Genomic DNA, 21,319 nt, shown 5'->3' with positions numbered 1-21,319 from the left:
ATCCCCCACCATACATAAACACACTCTGTGCTGAGAAGCCAATTTAAAGAAAAGCACAGGCAACTGGTACCTACGAATACTTCCAGTTGTTTATACTAGCATATTCAAATGAAAATTAGGATCAAAACAGTGATGCAAACTTTTAAAATACATCAACAGGCATCCATACTGCTGCCTGACAAATCTGGGGAGGCCATCAACTCACACACTAGTTTCTTATCAAATATACACATCTACACAAAAAGGAAAATATACTCCAGTTTCCTAAGAAGAATTAGAAGCTAGCAAGAATAGTCTAGAGGTTAAATGCTCCAGTCAAGGCTTCTTGGGGAGCTCAAATGCACCATGCAGGAGCTCCATGCCAGTATAGTCTGGAGCAGAACAGGCCAGGAAGGAAGATTGCATCTGAGGACAGACAGGTCTCTTCTTACTTTTTAAAATCCTATCCCACTTTAATTAGTTGTATCTGTGGTCTTGATGGAAATCAACCACATACATAGAGGTCAGTTGGCAATATCTGCAGGCATTTTGGGGTGTCCCAACTGGAGGGTGCTCCAGGCATCTGGTAAGTGAAAGCCATAGGTGCTGCTAACACCCAACATTAGCAAGAAGGCTCCATAAGGACTGAGCAAACGCCATGTGTCAAAAAAGTTATGTGCTTATGCACAAATATCTCACCACAGGGATAATTTTTAGAAAGAAAAATATATGCTACTTTTCATTCAGTCACAAAGAACTCCTGATCATGTAAATGGATCAATAGTGAAAGCTGGTCATAGCCAACTTGTACTGACAGCTTCCGCCAAGATGGGTATCTTAGCCTCACGTGAGCAAAATCCTACCTGAAACTTCTTGTGATAACATTGTCATCAGCCCAGAGAGGTATGTGACAGGCTGCAAAGGAAGCTGCCCTCCTGGCTCAGGGGTTGTTTCTGCTGCACTCTAAGGAACACAGCAGGCAAGGAGGACCTGCACTCCTAAGGAGTTTTCTAGACTTCAGCAGGCTCACAGCGGTTGTGGGGAATCAACAGAGAAGTGAGTTCAGAGATCTGTAAAATTCATAAGCAAATTACAGGCAGGGGCAACAGGAGCAGCAGCAAGGTTGGGTACCATGCCCAAGCTGCCACATCCTTTCCGGGGCCATGGTCGGCGTTACCGAGAATTACATGTTCTAAATGATTCCTGAAATCCCGGGAGACCTAAGAAGACAGGACAGGAGCACTCATTCCCCCTGCCAAAAAAAGAGTTGATAATTCAAACTAATTAACTGTGGAAAGTGCACCTGATGTGACTGACACCCTAACTTTTGGGTTGAAGAACAGAAACCATTAAAGATCTACATTCACTTAGAACTAGTTTAAAAAAAAAAAAACCCCATCAGTTAGTGAAAAACAGACAAAGCTTTCACCCAACACAAAGCTTCAGACAATCACCATTTTTAATTAGGAACAATTACTTCTCCTTGAAATGGAGCGGGAAGGCCTAACCTCTGCTGAAACTGATATCTAACTTTTAAAAATTAAATTCAGTTAAATTAAACACACAATTGATGGGACTAATCTCCAAATACACTTTTCATGTACGTATTTATTGAAGGTGTGCACAGACACGTATGCACACATCCCACTGCTTCTGTGTGAAGGTCAGAGGACAAATTGCAAGAACCAGTTCTCTTCCACCACACAGGTCCTAGGGTCTAGGCAGTCCCAGGAGTCTATTTTAATTATATGTAGTTTTTCTTATACCATCCTCTAAGACGTGGAGATTAAAGCGGGAGGAAAGAACACCCAAGGCTGTGAATCCCGCAAGTCCAGACTAATCACAAGGACAAGTTTGAAAGATGCGGTATAATGCCAAGTCACAAACAACAGGTAAAGACAGAGCAACTGACACAGACCAGAGGGGAGGGGGACACATGGGAACTACACATGGGAGCCAGCTGGGATTATAGGACAGAAGTAGGTCACTCATGGAAGGGCCAACGTCTAGAACAATGTTGCCACCCCTGGGTAACTAGGATGGGCGGGGGGCCTGTGCTCTGATCTTGGTGTCCTCACTAACTCATCCGCTGGAGCTCTGTACCCACTGTGATGGCGTGCTCTGTCCTGAGAGCCAAGGCCCCACAAGTGGGATCACTGCCCTTTCAAAAGAATCTTAGGGGAGACTCCTTGCCCTACTATGTGAAGGCACACGGAAGTTTGATCCTCACCAGACACCAAATCTGCTGATGCGTTGATGCCGGGCTTCCCATGCTCCAGAACTGAGAGAACAGCACACACCTTATAAGCACGGGCTCCTCAGGATCGGCTACACCCCGTGCCAAGGACAAAGATCACTTAAAAGATCCACACTGAGCATCAGCAATACCCTCTGAGGTGTTAGATGCTAACTCTGAACCTGGTGTTATGTGCAGGTTACATTTGTTTTCTCAGCTAGTTCCTGCAGACGCTGCTCAGGTTACCCTAGCAATGATCCTTTTGGTTTCAAGTCAGGAAGAGAACAAGAGGTCAGTCACAGGGACCTTCACGTGTGGCTCATCAACAGCTATAATGTCATAGCATATCCACCCTCATCGGGGAGGGAGAAAGAGTTGAGAACGGGGAAGGATTTCTCCCCGTGGAGGACCTACGGAGTAGGCATACAGTCCTGTTGATCCAGCTTCAACCTAAGGATATCCCCCATGCAGGCCCTGCCAAGAGCAGCCCAGCCCAGCCTCTGTACCGGGCATCCCTGTCATCTTCAACACCTCTGTCTTTAGGACAGAGGCAAGGCCACAATGAACACTTCCTTTGTTGCATGTATGTGTTCAGGTGTATACGCACATGCACAGAGTGGTCGTGTACATGGATGCCCAAAGCCGATCTGGAATCTTCCTTGAGCCCCTCAGTACTTTCAGCAAGCCTACCTAGCCAGCTTATTCCTGAGAACCCCTTCCTGTTCTCATCTTCCACGTGTAGAATTCCATACGGGCTGCCATGTGGAATTCTACTGAACGTTTACGTGGGTTCTAGAAATCCAATTTCCATCTCAAGTATGTGGGGCAAAGCTCTACCCACTGAGCAATATGCCCAACTCCCAGAATACACGCTTTTGACTCTTGACAGAGCCAGCTAGAGAGCCAATAGACAGAGGAGTAGCAGGGATTTCAGGAAATCCAGTGCTGTGACCAATCCTTAGCCAGCCCTGAAGTCACTTATTTTTCCCCCCCAAGACATAGACAAGAATACTGGAATCTCCTGTATTCCAGCCTGGCCTTAGACTTGCTATGAAACTGAGGATGGCTTTGAACTCCTTACCCTCATATCTTTTCATGGTGAGTGCCGACATTACAGGCACGCATCACCACACCCAATTCACGTTGTGCTAGCATTGAGCCTTGGGGCTCTGTGTACACTAGAAAAGCATTCTGCTGGCTGAGCTATATATACCCTAGCTTGCTTTTGGCTTTTAAGCAAAACTCAAATGATGACAACCATACAGCTCAACAACAACAACATCATCTACTCCTTACTGCCACTGTTTCTGTGAGAGGCATGGGTCTATTTAAGACGCATTCTTTAAAAGACTCCCCCTGGCGAGTCTAGACCTAAAGAGTAAGCAGCAGGGTGGGAGGCTCACCCGCCAGCACCAGGACAGGAGGCTTACCTGCCAGCATCAGGGCTCGCACGCATTCTGTTCTGCCCTGCATGGCCGCTTTCATGAGGGCTGTAAAGCCGAATATGTTCCTCCTTTCTAGGTCCAGACCAGGGAAATAATTCAGCAAGTAGTTGGTGATGGTCACATGTCCTGAAAGAGAGTCATACATTTATGAAGGTCCATGTACCCACAGAGGCCATCACTTCTATGAGAGGCAGAGAAAGAGAGAGGGAGAGGGGGAGGGGAGGGGAGGGAGGAAGAGGGGGAAAAGGAAGGGGGAGGGGGAGGGGGCTCTCATCATCAGCCCAAGCTGGCTGTCACCTGTGTGTGTGAGCTCTTTAAATCTCCAACACAATTCTCCTGGATGTAGGAGAGAGTGCAACGTGGGAGATGCTGCTCCAGCCTCACTGTGGCCCATCAGTCTCCCTCCCGAGAGGCAGAGGCAGGCCACACTGCCACATGGGAAGTAACCTCACTTCCCCACAGACAGGGTACAGTCAACTCCCAGCAGGAGTCACCAGAGCAAACATGCCAGGCTGCAAGGGATCCTGGGAAACATTCCCAAGTATGGAGGGAGCCTCAGTGGGGAAATCCATCAAAGCAAGAGTGTATCTTAATTCATATGGGGCACCTCTGGTTGCCACTTAAAAAATTTATTTCTCCCTTCCTTCTTTTCTCTCCACTCTTACTGTATACACACACACACACACACACACACACACACACACACACACACACACGGCCATAAAACCACACACACGGCCATAAAACCTAAGCAGGTGAAGACCTGCATTTTAAAACACAGGTCTTCCTTTTCTCACCTTGTTTCTCCCAAAGAGAGAACCACCATACAGCTCAACAACAACAGCAGCATCTACTCCTTACTGCCTCTGTTTCTGTGAGAGGCATCGGTCTATTTACGATACATTCTTTAAAAGACTCCCCCTGGAGTAGAGTGGGTTCATACTCATGCCCAGAGCTTTGAGATGACAGGCACTCACACTTGGAGCCTCTTGGTAAGGACCACTCACAAGGCAGGAAAATATCTACCTGCACCCCAGAAATGGTTGCTGGACCTACCGCCCCAGCCACCGGAGGTCAACAGCTCACCTTCCCTAGTCCTGAGATTTACTCCTCCCCACCCTCCCTCAGTGGTCAGAATCAGAGCCTCAGGGCCAGCACTCTGGTCACTGGACCTGGATAACCATCCTGGGACTGACGGGCACACTACAATTTGGCTAGTGGGATTCTTGGCCTGTACCCCTTAAACAAGAGCAACCAAACACTGATCTTCCCCAGCCCTCGACAACCAAGAAAGTATCTAGACACGACCTCATGCTCCCTGAAGGGGCTACAAAAGGTCCCTTCTGTGGTTCTATTTCACGACCATCCTCCCTCCTGTGCACCCTCCCCTTAGCTTTCATCTTCATCCTGACTCTGCAGAAGATGGCCAACAAGCCTTGGGCAATGAGAGACTGCAGAAGTCCCCCTTTCCTGTGTCCCAGGGGGAGTTCAACCCAACTCCACCCACACGCTATCAGATTCACAGGTACAGGGCCTCGGGGGTGTTTCCCACCTGCTCTGTACTTGACTCCGTCCCTTTTCTTGTGGTGAAGTCAGGCCCCTGTGTGCGAGCCCCGTTCTGTTCCGAGCATGATTCCAGGGCAGAGGTTCAATGTGTGTTACAACATGAGTCCTAGAAACAGGCACTTTGGGGGCTCTCCTGTTTGCCTGCAGACCAAGAAGCCTGAAGCTGTTGGCAGGTCTGAGAATCTGTTTCTCTGATGCAGCTGAGCTTCCAGTAGAGTGAGTCTCGGGATAGACATAGAAGCTGGCTTGGGTGGGGGTAGGGGTGGGGTAAGGGTGTGCACTTATCTTTGGCCTCCAGTCCCCTCCGCAATCCTTCCACTGTGCGACCACACTATTAAGTCCACCTAATACACTGAATGGCTTCAGTCAGCCAAACCACACCCAAGTGACACAGATATCCAGGTTGGAGCCCCTGTGATCCCTTCTGAAGGACATTATATACTCCAGGTTTCAGCCCACGCCCTTCAAATTCAATCCTCAGGATTGGCCTGTCACCAACTTATAAGTCAGAAAGAAACCACATAAACTGGAGTTCTGGTTCTGAAGAAGCAGGCGACAGCTTACCACTGAACTCAGCCACAGCTCTGAAAAGATGGGCCAGCACCTCGCTGAGGGATCCAGAGCTAACAAGACCAGGCAGGCACTCCGGGCAACATAATGGATTCCAGCTTGTGACGGTGTTGCTTGGACTCACTGACCTCTTGACCCCTCTGTGTGATGAGCTCAGGCTGAAGCTGGGGGTCAGGAGCCCATGATAACTCAACAGCTCTGAAGCCAGTAGGGTAGAAGACCACCTTTGATCTAAAGTTAGCTTGTGTTCTGCTTGAACACTTGACACACCGGTCCGATTCAGACTGGGTCTCGGTGAAACGAATTGCAATTTGTTTTGCTCTTTTTCTTTAAAGTTTTACACTGCATGTCAGTCACAATTCGCAGTAGGTATTTTCTGTGTGTGCATGCACACACACTAGCTACCCTAGTCTCTACTTGCCCTGACTTTTAGGGAGAACAGTTAATGTTTTCAGAGTGTTAACAGCATCAGATTCATCTTTAATTTCTACGGAAAACAGTCTGCATGGTAAAGTTGCTGTTCTCCCTTCTGGACAAAGCCTGGGGATGGGGAAGGACTCTTAGATCATCAAAGCTCCAGCCTACAATCAGGACACAGACTTTCCACACCAGATTTTCTGACTTCAACCTGATATATATAAAATATCTGTATAATGGGTACTTTGCTTTATAGATTTTTCTGTTTTCTTCTCTCTACCCACTCAACTTGGCAAGGGTGTGTGTATTTATACTTAATACATACTCCTTTTAGTGCAAAGACACCCAGATACTCAAAACTGGTTTGAGTCTAACCCAACTTACACATTGCAGGAGTTGGTTCTATCTTAAAGGCAGGCTCACCACAGAGACTCCCTACCTCTCTGCAGTGGTACTCAACATAACTAAGAGGTCACTACTACACTTTAGAGAGCTTACTCTAAAAACATAGAGTCCAATTCCCAGGGCTGCCCCTCAAAAATCTGAGGTACTCTTGTGAAGGGGACCAAGTTTTCTGTATCTATAAAATGGCGAGATGATATCAATGCACGATTATAAAAGGCACAGCAGAGAAGGGTGCTTGAGTTACACCCTGGCTTCCCTCAGTAGACTGTGACCTGGATATGTAAGCTGGCTAAATTCTTTAACAGGTTGCTTTTGGTCATGGTGATTTTTTTTTTTCACAGCTATAGAAACCTAACTAAGACATTAACAGCGTGTGGTTATTGGCTCACTCACTGCGTCAATCACACTAACGCAAGATCTTAACGGGAAACTGGGTGAGCCATATGCAGACTTTCTGTGTGAAGTCTGCAGTTTTTCTATTCACTCCAAACTATTCTGAAATTGAAAGTTCATTTTAGGGGCTGGAGAGATGGCTCAGTGGTTAAGAGCACTGACTGCTCTTCCAGAGGTCCTGAGTTCAATTCCCAGCAACCACATGGTGGCTCACAACCATCTGTAATGGGATCCGATGCCCTCTTCTGGTGTTTCTGAAGACGGCTATGGTGTACTCATACATAAAATAAATGCGGCAATGTGGACACGCAGATGTGTGCATGTGTGGGCATACATGGAGACAGCCAAGGTTGACAATGGAAGTCTCCCTCAATCAATCTCCACCTTATTTCTTGGGACAGGATCTCTCAGTTGGATCTAGAGCTCACTGGAACTGCTAGCTCCAGGAACTCCATCCTCTGCCGTCTGAGTGGGATTACAGGTGGATGACCACACCTACTCGGCATTTACATGCACTTTGGGGATTTGAACTCTGACCCTCAACACTAGCATAGCTGAGACTCTAACAACTAAGCCACCTCTCCCAGCAAAACTAACGTTACTCAAAGATGCCAAACTTCCCAGCTCTATAGTAGTAATTGTTGGGCCTTGGATGAGGTAACTCCATTTAACCTGCAACCTTCAATCACGTAGCACAGGTAGAGGTCTCCACCTCCAGAGATTTAAATATTAATGAGTTATCTAAAGGCCAGGGGCGTAGCTAATTAAGTTATTCCCTCCCCTTTCCCCCTCCCTATAAAAATCAGGCTCCCCTGGCTTTTGGCAGGGGAAGCACATACCATCTATACCCACTCAACATGCCATGAACAATAAAGCTTTGGAAAACCAGACTCCACGTGTCGCCTGGTCTCACTGCCAGATTCCCAGCTTTTGGAACCCTGGAACCTTGCCGATGCAGCAACTGGCCCGCCCACTGACAGCTGGGTGAATGTGGGACCCTCCATGGCTATGTGGGAAGCCACCCCCCAACCAATTCTTTTCCCCCTCTGCTGCCTCAAGAGGAATCAGCAAGAAAGAAGAACAGAGGGTCTGACCCCCCACCCCCACCCCGCACTCCCCTTACCTGTCTTCCAGGATGTCCTAGCCTAGCTTCTTCACACCACTTCTACCCCCAGATCTGGGCCATGATACTTCCTCTGGCTGCAGTCACTCTTATGACTGGCCTTTCTGTTTTTCCTGCTGTCCATCCTCCATGTTGTAGCATCTGTCATCCAGGGAGAAGCCCCTGACCTCAGCAGCCACACTTACTCAAAACTCTCAGTGGCTTTAAGCCTCAGACAACAGTGAACTTCTCCCTTCTCTGGCCCCAACCAAGCCAGTCTCCTTCACCTGGTGACCTCATAGCTCTCCTTTGTATTATGGTTTGCTTTGGGTAATTTTTTTCAACCTTTTCTGCAAACACACACTCACATAAACACACACTCACACAAACATACCCACAGATATACACACTTATACAAACACATTCACACACAAACACACATTCTCACACACACATAATACATTCATACAAACACTCTCACACACACATTAATATACAGACTCATTCACACTCACACACATTCACACACACACACTCATACACACTCACACACACTCACACATATACATACACTCATACATTCACACTCATATACACTCAAACACATCACACACACAAACACACACATTCACACACATATACACACATGGCACACTGAGCACACTCTCCCTCATGCCTCCACTCTTCTTCACCCACCCATCCCCATTTGTCCCCATTGTTCCCTAGACCAGTGGTTCTCAGCCCTCCCAATGCTGACACCCTTTCACACACTTCCTCGTGTTGTGGTGACCCAAAAGCATACAGTTGTTTCACTGCTATACTTTTGTTACTGCTATGAATCATATATCTGATATCCAGGATATCTGATATGCTATCCCTGTGAAAGGCTCGTATGACCCACAGGTTGAGAACTGCTGCCTTAAGACAGTTTTTTACTTCTATTCAGTGTTGCGTATGTGTATGCACATGATCATGTAGTTGTATAGAATAAGCAATCACAAATAAAATAAGACAGAATATTTGTCATTTTGGAAACTTTGTCTCCAGTTGTATCCATTTTCCTGAAACTGACATAACTTCCTTCTTTTTTGTTTTTTTTTTGTTGTTGTTGTTTTTTGTTTTTTTGTTTTTTTGGGTTTTTTGTTTTGTTTTTTTTGTTTTTCGAGACAGGGTTTCTCTGTATAGCCCTGGCTGTCCTGGAACTCACTCTGTAGACCAGGCTGGCCTCGAACTCAGAAATCTGCCTGTCTCTGCCTCCCAAGTGCTGGGATTAAAGGTGTGCGCCACTTTTTTTTTTCCCCATGAGTCACACGAAAGAGGGAGAGACAGCGGAATTCAAACTCGGGAAGAAGGTCATGGCTGCCTTCTGGAGACGGCCGCGCCCAGCCACCGTTGGCTTGCTGTAACTTCCTTCTTTATGGCTGAAAAAAATCCATTATGTACACACACCACATGTCCTCATACATTCCAGCTGCTGGGCACCTAGGTCTGTTCTATAACTCAGCTGTTATGGATAATGCCACCGTAAACACTGTCATCTAAGTATCTCTGTGGTGTCTACAGCTCCTCTGTTAACCTGTGGCCCCTGTATACGCACTACCCAGAATTTCCAGCCTCCCTTTGCCTGACTGACTACCTACCTGATGGACCGTCCTTTCCAATATTCACCTCTGGTTCTGCAACAGTATCCGAACCCTGACCCACAGTGTGCCAAGGTGAGCCACAGCCCTCTAACTGGCTGCAGACTCCAGGCTCAGTGAATACCAAATAAGAAGATCAAAAGATGCTCCCTCCAGAGAAGCTCCCTTATCAGATACTTAATAAATCATAAACCATGACCCCATCATTTAAAATTAAATGGCCACCACAGTCATCACTCTCTGACTCGTTCAACTTTGTCACAAGCACAAATTATGACTAAGAGTCTTCCTGTAACTAAAAACAGGGAAAGATGAAAAATGTCTCCCTTTATTTGTGCAAAGCTGATTTAGAAATGGAACCCGTTAGAGCAGCCGTCTCAATCTCTGGGTCTCAACCCTTTCACAGGGTTCACATATCAGACATCCTGCATTACATTACACTACATTACGATTCATAACTTGAAAGACTACAGTTATGAAGTAGCAATGAAAATAACTTTATGGTTTTGGGTCATTACAACATGAGGAACCATGTTAAAGGGTTTCAGCATTAGGAAGGTTGTGTTAGAGAATTCCAGTCTTATCTGGTTTGACTCAGTGTAGGTCTCCAAATCAGGCCAGTAGAGGGAGCTGTTGGCTTTGGAAATGCAATACCCTTGTAGGTGTGCTGGGATGCCCGGAGAATTCCCTACTAAAACAGGGGAAAAACCAGAGTCGGGGCAGCAGCTGGAGAAGGGGAGGGGGGGAGGGGGGGGAACAGTGGCTGGGCCTGCCCAGGCATAGCATTAGTGTGCCGTGGCTGGGTTTACTGGAAGTGCAGGCAGGGTTAGGAAAGCAAAGGCTTAACAAACTAATCTTTTCTTTAAGACAATAGAAGGGGAAGGAGGAGGGAGAAGGAAGGAGGGTGGGGAGAAAACAAGCCCTTCATAAAACTCTAAGTAAAACAAGACCCTCGTGATTGGAGGTGATAAGAAGATTGTTTAAAAATGAAGGGCTTGGCCTGTCCTCACATGTGCGGGAATACACACACACACACACACACACACACACACACACACAGCATTTTAAAATAACAAAAGGAAGTCTTTTTTAAATAGGGCTGAAGAGGTGACTGGATGGCTAATGCTCCTGTGGCGGACCCAGGTTTAGTCCCAAGTGACTCTCAATCACCACAAGTCTAGATTCAGGGGGATCTGGTGTCTCTGGCCTCCATGGAGACCTAGACTTGTGTGCACACATCCTGCCACCCCACAACCCCCGTGCGTACACACACAAAACATAATAAAAATAAATCTGTTTTACAGATGAAGGACTGGGCACAGTGGAACAAGGCGGTAATCTCGGTTGCTCAAGAGGCTTTCGCAGGAGAACACTAAACTCAAGGTTGGCTGGGCAATTTTGTGGGACCCTGCCTCAGAAGAGCCAAAGTGTTAGCATTCTGTCTAAACTCCTCCCCACAGTTACCTAGCAATAGCCAGGTGTGCTCCTCCCCACAGTTACCTAGCAACAGCCAGGTAGGCCTGGTCCACTATAAAAGGGGCTGCGTGCCCCCTCCTCTCTCTCTTAATCTCTTACTCTCTTGTCTGTCTGTCCCCTCCCCCCTTCTCTTCCTCTCTCTCCACTTGGTCATGGCCAGCCTCTACTTCTCTTCTTCCTCTTCTCTCTTATTCTTCCATCTTCTTCTTCCCACCTTTGCCCTATCTCCTGAATAACCCCCCCCCCCCCCCAACCGTGTGGTCTGGAGTGGTCTGTTTGCTGTGGTCAGACATCTAATAACATCACAAAGGACTGTGGATGTGGCTCCGTGGGCTTCTGGCTGCTCCTCAGCCTCCACCTCCTAAGGGGTTGGGAGATTGGGGGGGGGGGGAGCTCACTGATAAGAGCACACTCCTCTCTCCCAGAGAACCTAAGTTCAGTTCTAGTCCCCACAACAGGGAGTTCACACAGCTACAACTCCACCTGTTTTAGTTTCATTTCTATTCCTGTGATAAAATGCCCCAGAAAAAAGGCAATTTAGGAGAGAAAGGGTTTATTCAGTTTAGAATTCCAGGAGGTCAGGGTCCCTCACTGAGGGGAAGTTGAAGCAACAGTTCAAGCAGCTAGTAACATCGCACCCACAGGCAAGAGCACAGAGAATGGACACAGGCTTGCTATTCAACTCACCTTCTCTTCACACCGGGAACCCAGACTCAGGGGAGGGATGGGGGAGGGGTAACAATGCCACCCAAAGTGGACAGTGTCTTCCTGTGTCAAATAATGTAATCAAAACAACCCCACCCCAAGACATGCTGAAAGTCAGACTAATTCAGACCATCCTTCATTGAGGCTCTCATCTCAGGTAATTCTAGATAGTGTAAAGTTGACAAAACTAGCCATTGCACCAGCTCCTCAATGGACCCTCTCTCGGTCCCTGAAATGCAGCCATGGCAGATCCCCTTCCCCATCCTGTGCCATATTCTCTGTTTTACCTATAATAAAAGCTTTCCCCCTTAATGATGGAGTGGCCATTTGCACGTTTGGGGTTTTTTGTTTGTTTGTTTGTTTGTTTTGGTCTGTTTTTAGCTACTTGCCTGATTCACATCCAGTCTCAAGTGTGACTGGGAACCCCGTACGTAGACAACAGCTTCATGTTGCAATGTCAGAAGGTTGGACACTCCTTCTGGGAACCTGGAAGCTGGGAGAGGAGAAGTCTTTGTTCCCACTCACCCCTTGACTGCTTGCGTTTCTTTATAAACACTGGGTACCACACTTACACCAGCAGCACAAGAGAAGAGCAACCAGGCCTTGTACCAGGAGCCTTGCACAGGTAGGTTCATCACCCTCCAACCGCTCAGCCCAGTCAGGGTCAGTAGGTGTGACCATTGTGCACAGCCACCACCCTTTGGTGCATGGCAGCCACCCGAGCCCACTGACAAACTCAGGGCTGTCTGAAACAAGCCCCCGTCTCCTGGGCTAGCAGATGCCAACCACCCCAGGCAAAATGTCAGCTCAACTTCAGTCCTCATAGGACCTCATGCCACGGAAAGAAGAGAGATAGGGCATTGGGGGAGTAGAGGAAGAAAAAGCACAGCCCTAAACCAGAGAAAGTCCCATTACCTCCACTCACCCTGGGCACAGAGCACAGCTCCAGAACCTTCAGCTCAGGACCCAGGCCATCAGGAAATTAAACCAGTACAGAAGTGTGTCCATATATAAAGAGGAGAAGAGATTCTCATGTGGGCAGGAAGATAGGAACTCAAAACAAAGAAGGTTTTTTAACAGAACCTCAGTGATGTCCCCCAGGACCAATGTCCTCAGCACGTATTCAGCACAAGATTCTGATCATTCCTACAGCCACAGACCATAGTCCTATGGGCAGACCATAGGTCTCCTTCAGGACACCAAGTAGATGGGGTGTGACACTTAACTGTGTGGTACCGGTGTCATGTGGTTTAAAGGGCAGCCAAACTATTAGCGCTTTCAGAGCCCTCGCCTATAAGGTTATGGTAGGGACAGTGGGGACTTCTCATTGCAGTCTGGAGGTATATAATCTGTGTCCGTGATATATTTCTTGTATGCAGCAGTGATAGGCTGGTTGTTATTCTCCTGTCTTAGGAGATGTTTGCTGAAGCTTGCAGGGGCCAGGGCGTGGGTGACTGACCTTAAGTCACTGAACTTAGAGCTAAGAGACACACCTGAAGTGGAAATTTCTGGTTTCTTTGGAGACTCACTCAGTTGTGCCGCGTGAGGTTTTACTGGAAAATGTCTTACGAGAGGCTGTTTTGCTGAAGCAGACATGTGAAAGGATGTTTTGCTGAGAAGAGACACATGGTGTTTTTCTGGAAGCTGCCTGGGAAGAGGGCGTGTGATGTTTTGCTGGAATGGATGCTTGAGATGACATGTGATGTTTGGAAAGTGTGTAAGTATAACCCAACAGACAGTGGACGACACTGTGGTACTGGTTTGCCTTGCCGCTCTTTGCTGGTCTTCACTGATGATGCTGTGGTATGGGTTCGCCTTGCCTTCTTCACTGATCGCCGTATGCTGTGACTTCATAGAGAGAAATGCACCAAAGAACTTTCATGATGATAGTCTGGGGACCTGGGCTGAATGGCAGAGCCTTGTGGCTTCCTCTGGATCGAAGTGGCAGTGCTGATTTGTGAATGGTGTTAGCAAGCAGATCGAGCTACTGCTGCTGGCTGACCTGTGTGAACGTAGCTGCTGATATCCTGACAGTTACCCAAAAGAACTATTTCCAAACAGGTCCACTTCCCCTTTGCTCTGCCAACCTTTCCTTTCTATGATTACCTCTGGTGGGTGGTGGGCGAGAAGGGAGGTTAAAGCATTTAAGAACTCTTATTGAAGACAGTTTTGAAAAATATAAACCCATACACACACCTGGCTATGTTGCGAGGATGCTTCCAGAGACTTTAACTGGAGAGAAAAGACCCACCAGTTGTAGCATCATCCCACTCAGACCCTGAGTGAACTAAAAAATGACCTCAGGATCTACATTCATGGCTCTGTGCGTCCTGACTGGGGTGACAATATGACTAATGCCTCAAGTCCCTGCCACCACAGATAAAGGTGCTCTCACATCCATGATGGGCTGCAGCCCCAGACCCCTCCCTTCCTTAAGTTCCTGGTGTCACGTATTTTGTAATGGCATCAGTGAGAAGAATAATATGGACAGCCAGCGCGCGCACACAAGCAAGCAAACGGAGTCACCGCTGCCACCTGCTCTTTGCTGCTTTTCTGTGAACTCTTCTAGGTTTCTCACAAGAAAGCTTTGGGGAGAACTCGTCTGCCAGCCCAGAGGCCCTCCTCAAAGCGGTGGGGACTGGCTTAATAATAAAGCAATCCGGGTACCGTGAGGCATTTTCCAGCTCAGAAGACAGGGCTGTGGATGGGAAGGGCTGTTCCACCCCACAGGTGACAATACATGCAAGAGGGCTGAGAACAAAACAGGCAGATGGGATTCCAGGAGCAGCTGGAAACTGTTTCCTGAAGAAAACACACACCGGAAAGGAGCCCAGACAAGCACACAGAGGAGCCAGGATGTGACAGTGAGCTTCTGAGGAATTTTAAAGATTTATTTATCACTTTCATTTTATGTGTATAATAAGATTTTTATTGTGATTGTGTGTGTGTGTGTGTGTTGTGTGTTGTGTGTTGTGTGCACGTGTGTGTGTTGTGTGCATGCCTGGTGCCTACAGAGGCCAGAAGAGGGGGCCAGGTAAACTGTAGTTAAGGACAGTTACAAATGCCATGCAGGTGCTGAAAACTGTCTTTGTTTCCAGTATCAAGCATGAAGTATAGATGACATTTTCAGGTATCAACAAAATGCAAAAAGCAGGTGGGACTCCAATAACCAATACCAGGGAGGGCAGAAAGCAGAGAGAAGGGAGAGAAGGAAGGAGGGGCAGAGAGGGAGGGGGCACCCAGTATTATACTCAGTCAAGTCGTTGTCCAGATGTTTACATAAACCAGAAGCATTTCAAATAGGCAAGAATTCAGAACGCACCCCACGGGCAGCAAACACTAACTGATGTGCAAATCGATCAGAAAAGAGATCTCTCCTCCACATTCTCCCACTCCTCAGGGAAGAAGTTGCAATGGGAGATAGTCCAGATCAGGCCTGTGGGCAAGCCTATGGGGGATGGTTTTGATAATGTAATTGATGCAGGAAGACCCAGTCCACTGTAGGTGGTGCTATTCCCTGAACGTGGGTCCCAGATTGAATAGAATAGATAAACTGAACTGAGTAGCACACAAGCAGGCATCACTCAATCTGCTCTTGACTGTGGCTATGACAGAACCAACTGTTTTACTTCTTGTGTCCTTGACTTCCTCACCATGATGGATGTAACCTGGGAACTGTGAAGTAAAAGCAAAGCCTTTCTCCCCTAAGCTGACCCTTTTAGGGGGACATTTTATCACAGCATTAAAATTACGACAGAGGTGCTGTCACACACCTGCTGCTGGTGGCTGAGATCTGGGCTTTCAAAATCTGGGATCCTACAACAGAGATAAAATCCCCACTCTAGAACTGGGGGAGGGAAGGGGTGTGTGCTGACACAGTGACTTTGGGAAACTCTCCAGCAAGAACATCTGGACTGGCCTGTGGGGCGCACGGTCTACCTCCCGCTATGCAAGATGACATAGCCAGATGCAAGTGTTTCTTCTCCCTTGTGTCAGCTGATGAGATCTACGCAGAGTGGCCTTGACATGGAGCCTAGGAAGCAAGAGGGACAGTAGAGGTCTCCTCTCCTTAGGGCAGCTGCAGACACTTCTACCAGAATCACCACACTTGAGCACCTTTTCTCCAGCTTCAGAGCCTTGAGCCCACTTCCCACCTGTGTGGGAGAGTCTTAAATCAACTTGACATAGCTAAAGTCACCTGAGAGGAGGGAGCCTCAATTAAGAAAGTGTCACCATGACATCAGCTGCAGGCAAACCTGAGAGGCACTTTCTTAATTTGTGATTGATGTGGGGGAGGAAGGCCCTGACCATTGTGAGTGGTATCATCATCCCTGGGCTGCTGGTCCTGAGTTTTATAAGAAAGCAGGTTGAGCAAGCCATGAGGAGCAAGCCAGTAAGCAGCATCCCTCCATGGCCTCTGCATCAGCTCCTACCTTCAGGTTCCTGCCCTGCTTGAGTTCCTGCCCTGACTTCCTTCAATGATGAACAGTGATGTGGAAATGTAAGCCAAATGAACCTTTTGCTCTCCAAGTAGTTTTGGTCATGGTGTTTCATGGCAGCAATAGAAACCCTAACCGAAACACCACCCAAGCTGTCCCGAGGTTCTTCAGGACACAAAGGCCTCTCTCTGACACAGCCATGGGCAGCTGCTGTACAAGTTAACTTGCCACCAAGAACCTGACTGATGTATACTGTCATCCTTGGTATCTTGGAAGACAAGTTCCAGGACCCTTGTAGATACTAAAACTCTGAAGTTCTCAAGTGTCTTATATACAATGATGTATAGTAGGGGCTAGAGAGATGGCTCAGAGGTTAAGAGCACTTACTGCTCTTCCAAAGAACCAGGGGTTGTTTCCAGCATCCACACCGTGGCTCACAACCATCAAGTGCAGTTCCAAGTGATCCAGCGCCCTCTTCTGGCCTCCTTGGGCATGGCATGTGTGTGGTGCACAGACATACAAACAAATCCATACACATAAAGTAAAATGATTTTTAATTTTTAAAAATGGTGTAGTATAGGCATATGACATACACACAACATATTCTGTGCTTAAACCATAATCTCTAGATTGTGTGCAGTGACTAATGCAGTTTAGATGTAACAAATATTTATTATACTGTATTTTAAGCAAATAATGGTGAGGAAAAAAATGTATGTGCATTAGTGCTGACACACTTGTCGTCTGAGTGGGTTTTATTGTTGCTGCTGTTATTTGTTTCACTCAAGATCAAATCTGGGGCCTTATACTTGGCTAGCAAGTGACTTACCACTGAGCTATCTATAGCCCCTATTCCAGATCCGATTACAACAGTGTTTGTTTTGTTTTGTTTTTTAATCCATGTTGAATCTGCAGATAGGAAATCTCGGGCTGACTGATGTATAATGGCTAAGAATGTAGGGAATGGTCAGATTCACGACTGTTTGAAAAAGTATAAGCATTTATGTTAAAGTGATGGAATGAAATGTTGTTTGTTTTATAGAGAGTCTCACGGAGCCCAAGCTGGCCTCTAATTCCAGATGGCTGGCCTTATCATCTGAGCTGCATCTGCCTCTTGAGTGCAGACATCACGGGAAAGCAGAGACCACACCTGACTTGTGCAGTGAACCCAGGGCATTGAGCATCCCAGGCGAGCACTCTACCTCCTGAGCTATCTCAGCACTCTGAGTAGACTGCAAATCCCTGGGCACTTGGTAATGGTGGCATATATATTCACTTCCAGAGATGACCTGACGTGTACTTGAATCCACTTCCATGGGACTCTTACTAATTTAGTCTCACTCTGTTACATGAATTCTCCAAAGCTTGCAGAGAGCTGTCCCTGGCGTTTCTTTATAGGAAAAAGCAAGGTCACCTTCTCAGTGGATCTAATTACGTAACTGTCAGTAAAGCCAGTAAAGCACGTGACTGTGGCTCCAGCCCACCAGCACCACACCACCCACCCAGTCTCAGGGGATGTCAGTACTCCGAGAGGCAGGCAAGCCTGCCTTCCTTGAGGCTGCTCTACGGTGGAGACACTAGCTGGTGGCAGTTCCATTCTGAATCTGGAGTGGGTAAATGTGCTGTTCCAAGAGCACAGAGAGCAATGTGCACTCTCTCCTGCATGCCAGTCAGCCCCTCCAGGCACATCCTCAGCACATGCTCTATCAGACCCACGTCCATCTCTGTGGGATGCGTTCAGGAGTCACGGGAGCCCACACTGTCCAGCAGCACGACCCTGGAGGAGGAATGAAGGCCAGCTCTTACCTGCCTGTGCAGCAGTGATCAGGGCTGTGTTTCCTTCGCTGTCCTGCCAGTTGACGTCAATGTGGGGACACTCTGCTAAGGCCACCACGGTATCCACAAAGCCATGGTAGCAGGCAACAATAAGACCAGTCTAGAAATGAAGAAGGGAAGTGGGTCAGAGTCACACAGCCCAAATATCATCAGTGAGCTCTAGGGACCCTGAGGGGAACAGCCGTCTTCCAGGGGGCTGGACAGAGGGACTGTTATGGTTTGTATATGCTCAGCCCAGGGAGTGGCACTATTAGAAGGTGTGGCCTTGTTGAAGTAGGCTTGTCACTATGGGTGTGGGCTTTAAGACCCTTATCCTAGCTGCCTGGAAGCCAGTATTCTGCTAGCAGCCTTCAGATGAAGATGTAGAACTCTCAGCTCCTCCTGCACCATGTCTGACTGGATGCTGCTATGCTTTCTAGCTTGATAATACTGGACTGAACCTCTGAACCTGTAAGCCAGCCCCAACTAAATGTTGTCCTTATAAGAGTTGCCTTGGTCGTGGTGGTGTCTGTTCACAGCAGTAAAACCCTAACTAAGACAGAGATCCCAGGGCCCCAGTTTTCAACATTTTCAATCCTTAGGACAATCATTTATTTATCTGCCGATGATCGAAGTCCATCCCATGAGGCACAATGGGTAAGGACATTAGTGAATAGGTAGATCTCTGCCCTCAGGGCTGTTTCCCCCAGACGGGAGAGAAAGTGAGAGTGCACACACATGTGTACACACACACACACACACACACACACACACAAAGAGACAGTACCATGTGTAGTATTCGGCAGTGTGGGGCAAGACAGGATGTGAGTGAATGACAGCAGACAGAGTTTCAGCCGACTCACAAGGAGTGTTGGGACCCAGACTCGAAGGAGGCAAGAAAACACAAGCCAGGGAAACAAGGATGGGGAACAACTCAGGCAGAAAGCCAGCCAAGCCAGACCTGGACATGTCAGTCAGGGGATTCCCAGGTGGCCCAGAGACTGGAGCGGAGTGAAGTGAGGGAGGGGTACCCAAGTCCACAGAGCCATGAAGAGCCCCAGACCACTTTGAATAGTTGGCGATCGATATTCTGCATTAACTCCGTCTGCTGGGCAGAAATTGGCTCCAGGAGACCAGAGACACATATGCTATGGAAGCTTGAGCAGTTGACAGTGGCCCAAGGTGGAGCCTTGGGTAGCAGATACGTGTGGATTCTGGTATCTCACAAAGGATGGACCTGGGGCGTGTGAGAAGAACAGAAGAACCAAGAAGATACCAAGGTCACACTCTAAGCACTGATGGGGTTGTCCACCATCAGAAGGGGAGGTGGCTCTGGGTAAAACAGGTATTTTAGGGGGCAGCCATGCAGACCAGAGCACGCTGCATCTGAAAGGAGGGTGCTGTGCACCAGGAGGAAGAAGTCCATGCAGGGTGATGGTCGATTTTGGAGATTACAAATCAAATATCTGCCAAATTATCATGCACGTACAAGCTGGGTGGTGGTGGTCCATATCTTTAATCCTAGCACCCCAGAGGCAGCCGGAGGTGAATCGCTACATTGTAGAGAAGCCTAGTCTATAGTGCAAGTTCCAGGACAGCCAGGGCTACACAGAGAAGCCCTGTGTTGAAAAACAAAAACAAACGGAAAACAACAACAAAAACAAAAGAATATCTAATAGAAAGAACCTTCTCCACTGCCAGTGGGGATGTAGACTAGTGCAGCCTCTGTGAACATGGTGCAGAAGTTCCTCACAAAAACTAAAAACAGAGACACCAGCTGACACAGCTGTACTGAGACATGGCCAAAAGACTCAAAGACAGTACATGACAAAAATATCTGTACATCGTGCCATGCAGTGTTAGTCACAGTAACCAAGACAAGTACCTAGTTCACATACGCATCAACCCACGAATGGATGAGAAAATGTGGTCCAGGGAAACAGAGAGACGGCTAAGTAGTTTGTTTTTTGTTTTTCAAGCACACTTAGCTGCTCTTGCAGGGTACCTGGATTTTGCCTCCACCTCTCCCCACCCTAGCCCTTTCTGTCACCAGAAACTCTAGTTTTGGGGGTTCCTGTGCCATCTTCTGGCCTCTGCAGGTGACAGCATGTATACATGGTTCATATGAACATATACATGACAAAGCAAGAATAGCATGGAGCCACCAGGCTGTCAACCTATGGTCAAAGTAAGGCCGGACCTAAGGAAGCACCAGGAAGGCTGCTCTTACAGAATAGTCTCTACCGTCCTCAGCTGGGAGGAGAAGAACCAGGAGGACAAGAAGGAGGACCAGCAGGATCAAGAGGAGCAGGAGGAGGAAGAAGAGCAAGAAGAGGAAGAGAAGGAGCAGAAGGAAAAAGGAAAACAGGAGGAGAAAATGTTAAAGCCCTAACAACCAATGAGTTTTCATAATGTGTCCAGAGAGACAGACAAGGCCTTCGTAGACGTGACTAGTCAGGATGAAGTCAAATTCACTGTGGTGGATGCCCTTATAGGCAGAGGGAGGAGACAGCAGGGAGAGGGTCATAGGAAGAGAGTTATAGGAAAACACAGACAGACTGGAGTGATGAGTCTTCCAGCCAAGAAGACCATGGACTCCTGGTCTTGAAGAGGCAAAAAGGACTCGGAGTGGAGCCCCAATCAACAGGGTGTCAATCAGCATGCTCTCCCTCCCAGAGTGCTCTCCTCCCAGAGTGTGCTATCACCCAGAGTGCTGTGGCCCTCAAACTTCAGAACAATATCTCCCTGTTGCTTGAAGCTAATATAAGGCCACACTTAACCTGGGACCAGGTATACCTCTGTGACTGCTCTCTTCCAGGGCTGTGGCAGTGACCACCATGGTGCAGGACAATGTCCACCTCTGAGTGGCTTTGAACACTTCGTCACAGGAGAAAATTGGACAAGAGTTTTAGTGGAGATGCTGGCAGCTCCCAGAACTTGTCATTTCAAGTCCACTTAGCACCGTTATTCTCCAGGGAATTCTCGTACCTGGCCACCCCTGTGCATTTCCATAGGAGAAAGCCGTCCCTTGTCTCTAGCTTCTAAGCCACAATCACCTCCTCACCCAGATGAGGTCAAGAAAAGTCATGTGACCTAACAGGCCCAGTGAGAAACAAAAGAGGTTGAGAAAG

The 21,319-nt window shown here is 47.7% G+C and overlaps 1 protein-coding gene across 2 annotated transcripts in view; it reads right to left on the bottom strand.

Moving 5' to 3' along the window:
- The window catches only part of Ankrd33b (ankyrin repeat domain 33B), a 73,581-nt gene that overhangs the window by 12,044 nt on the left and 40,218 nt on the right, over positions 1-21,319 (bottom strand). Inside the window, exons 2-3 of one of the 2 annotated variants that reach the window (XM_034523214.2) lie at positions 18,180-18,309; positions 3,646-3,786 (exon numbers count right to left, since the gene is read on the bottom strand). In XM_034523214.2, the coding sequence (XP_034379105.1) occupies positions 3,646-3,786; positions 18,180-18,309 (271 nt within the window). Of the gene's footprint in view, positions 1-3,645; positions 3,787-12,296; positions 12,428-18,179; positions 18,310-21,319 lie in introns of those variants that run through there. The other variant, XM_076916392.1, reaches the window with a different exon arrangement.

This window comes from Arvicanthis niloticus, chromosome 19 (assembly GCF_011762505.2).
Source record: "Arvicanthis niloticus isolate mArvNil1 chromosome 19, mArvNil1.pat.X, whole genome shotgun sequence".
NCBI lineage: Eukaryota > Metazoa > Chordata > Mammalia > Rodentia > Muridae > Arvicanthis > Arvicanthis niloticus.
Note: the sequence above shows the minus strand (reverse complement) of the source record. Positions and strands in the feature narration are given on the sequence as shown.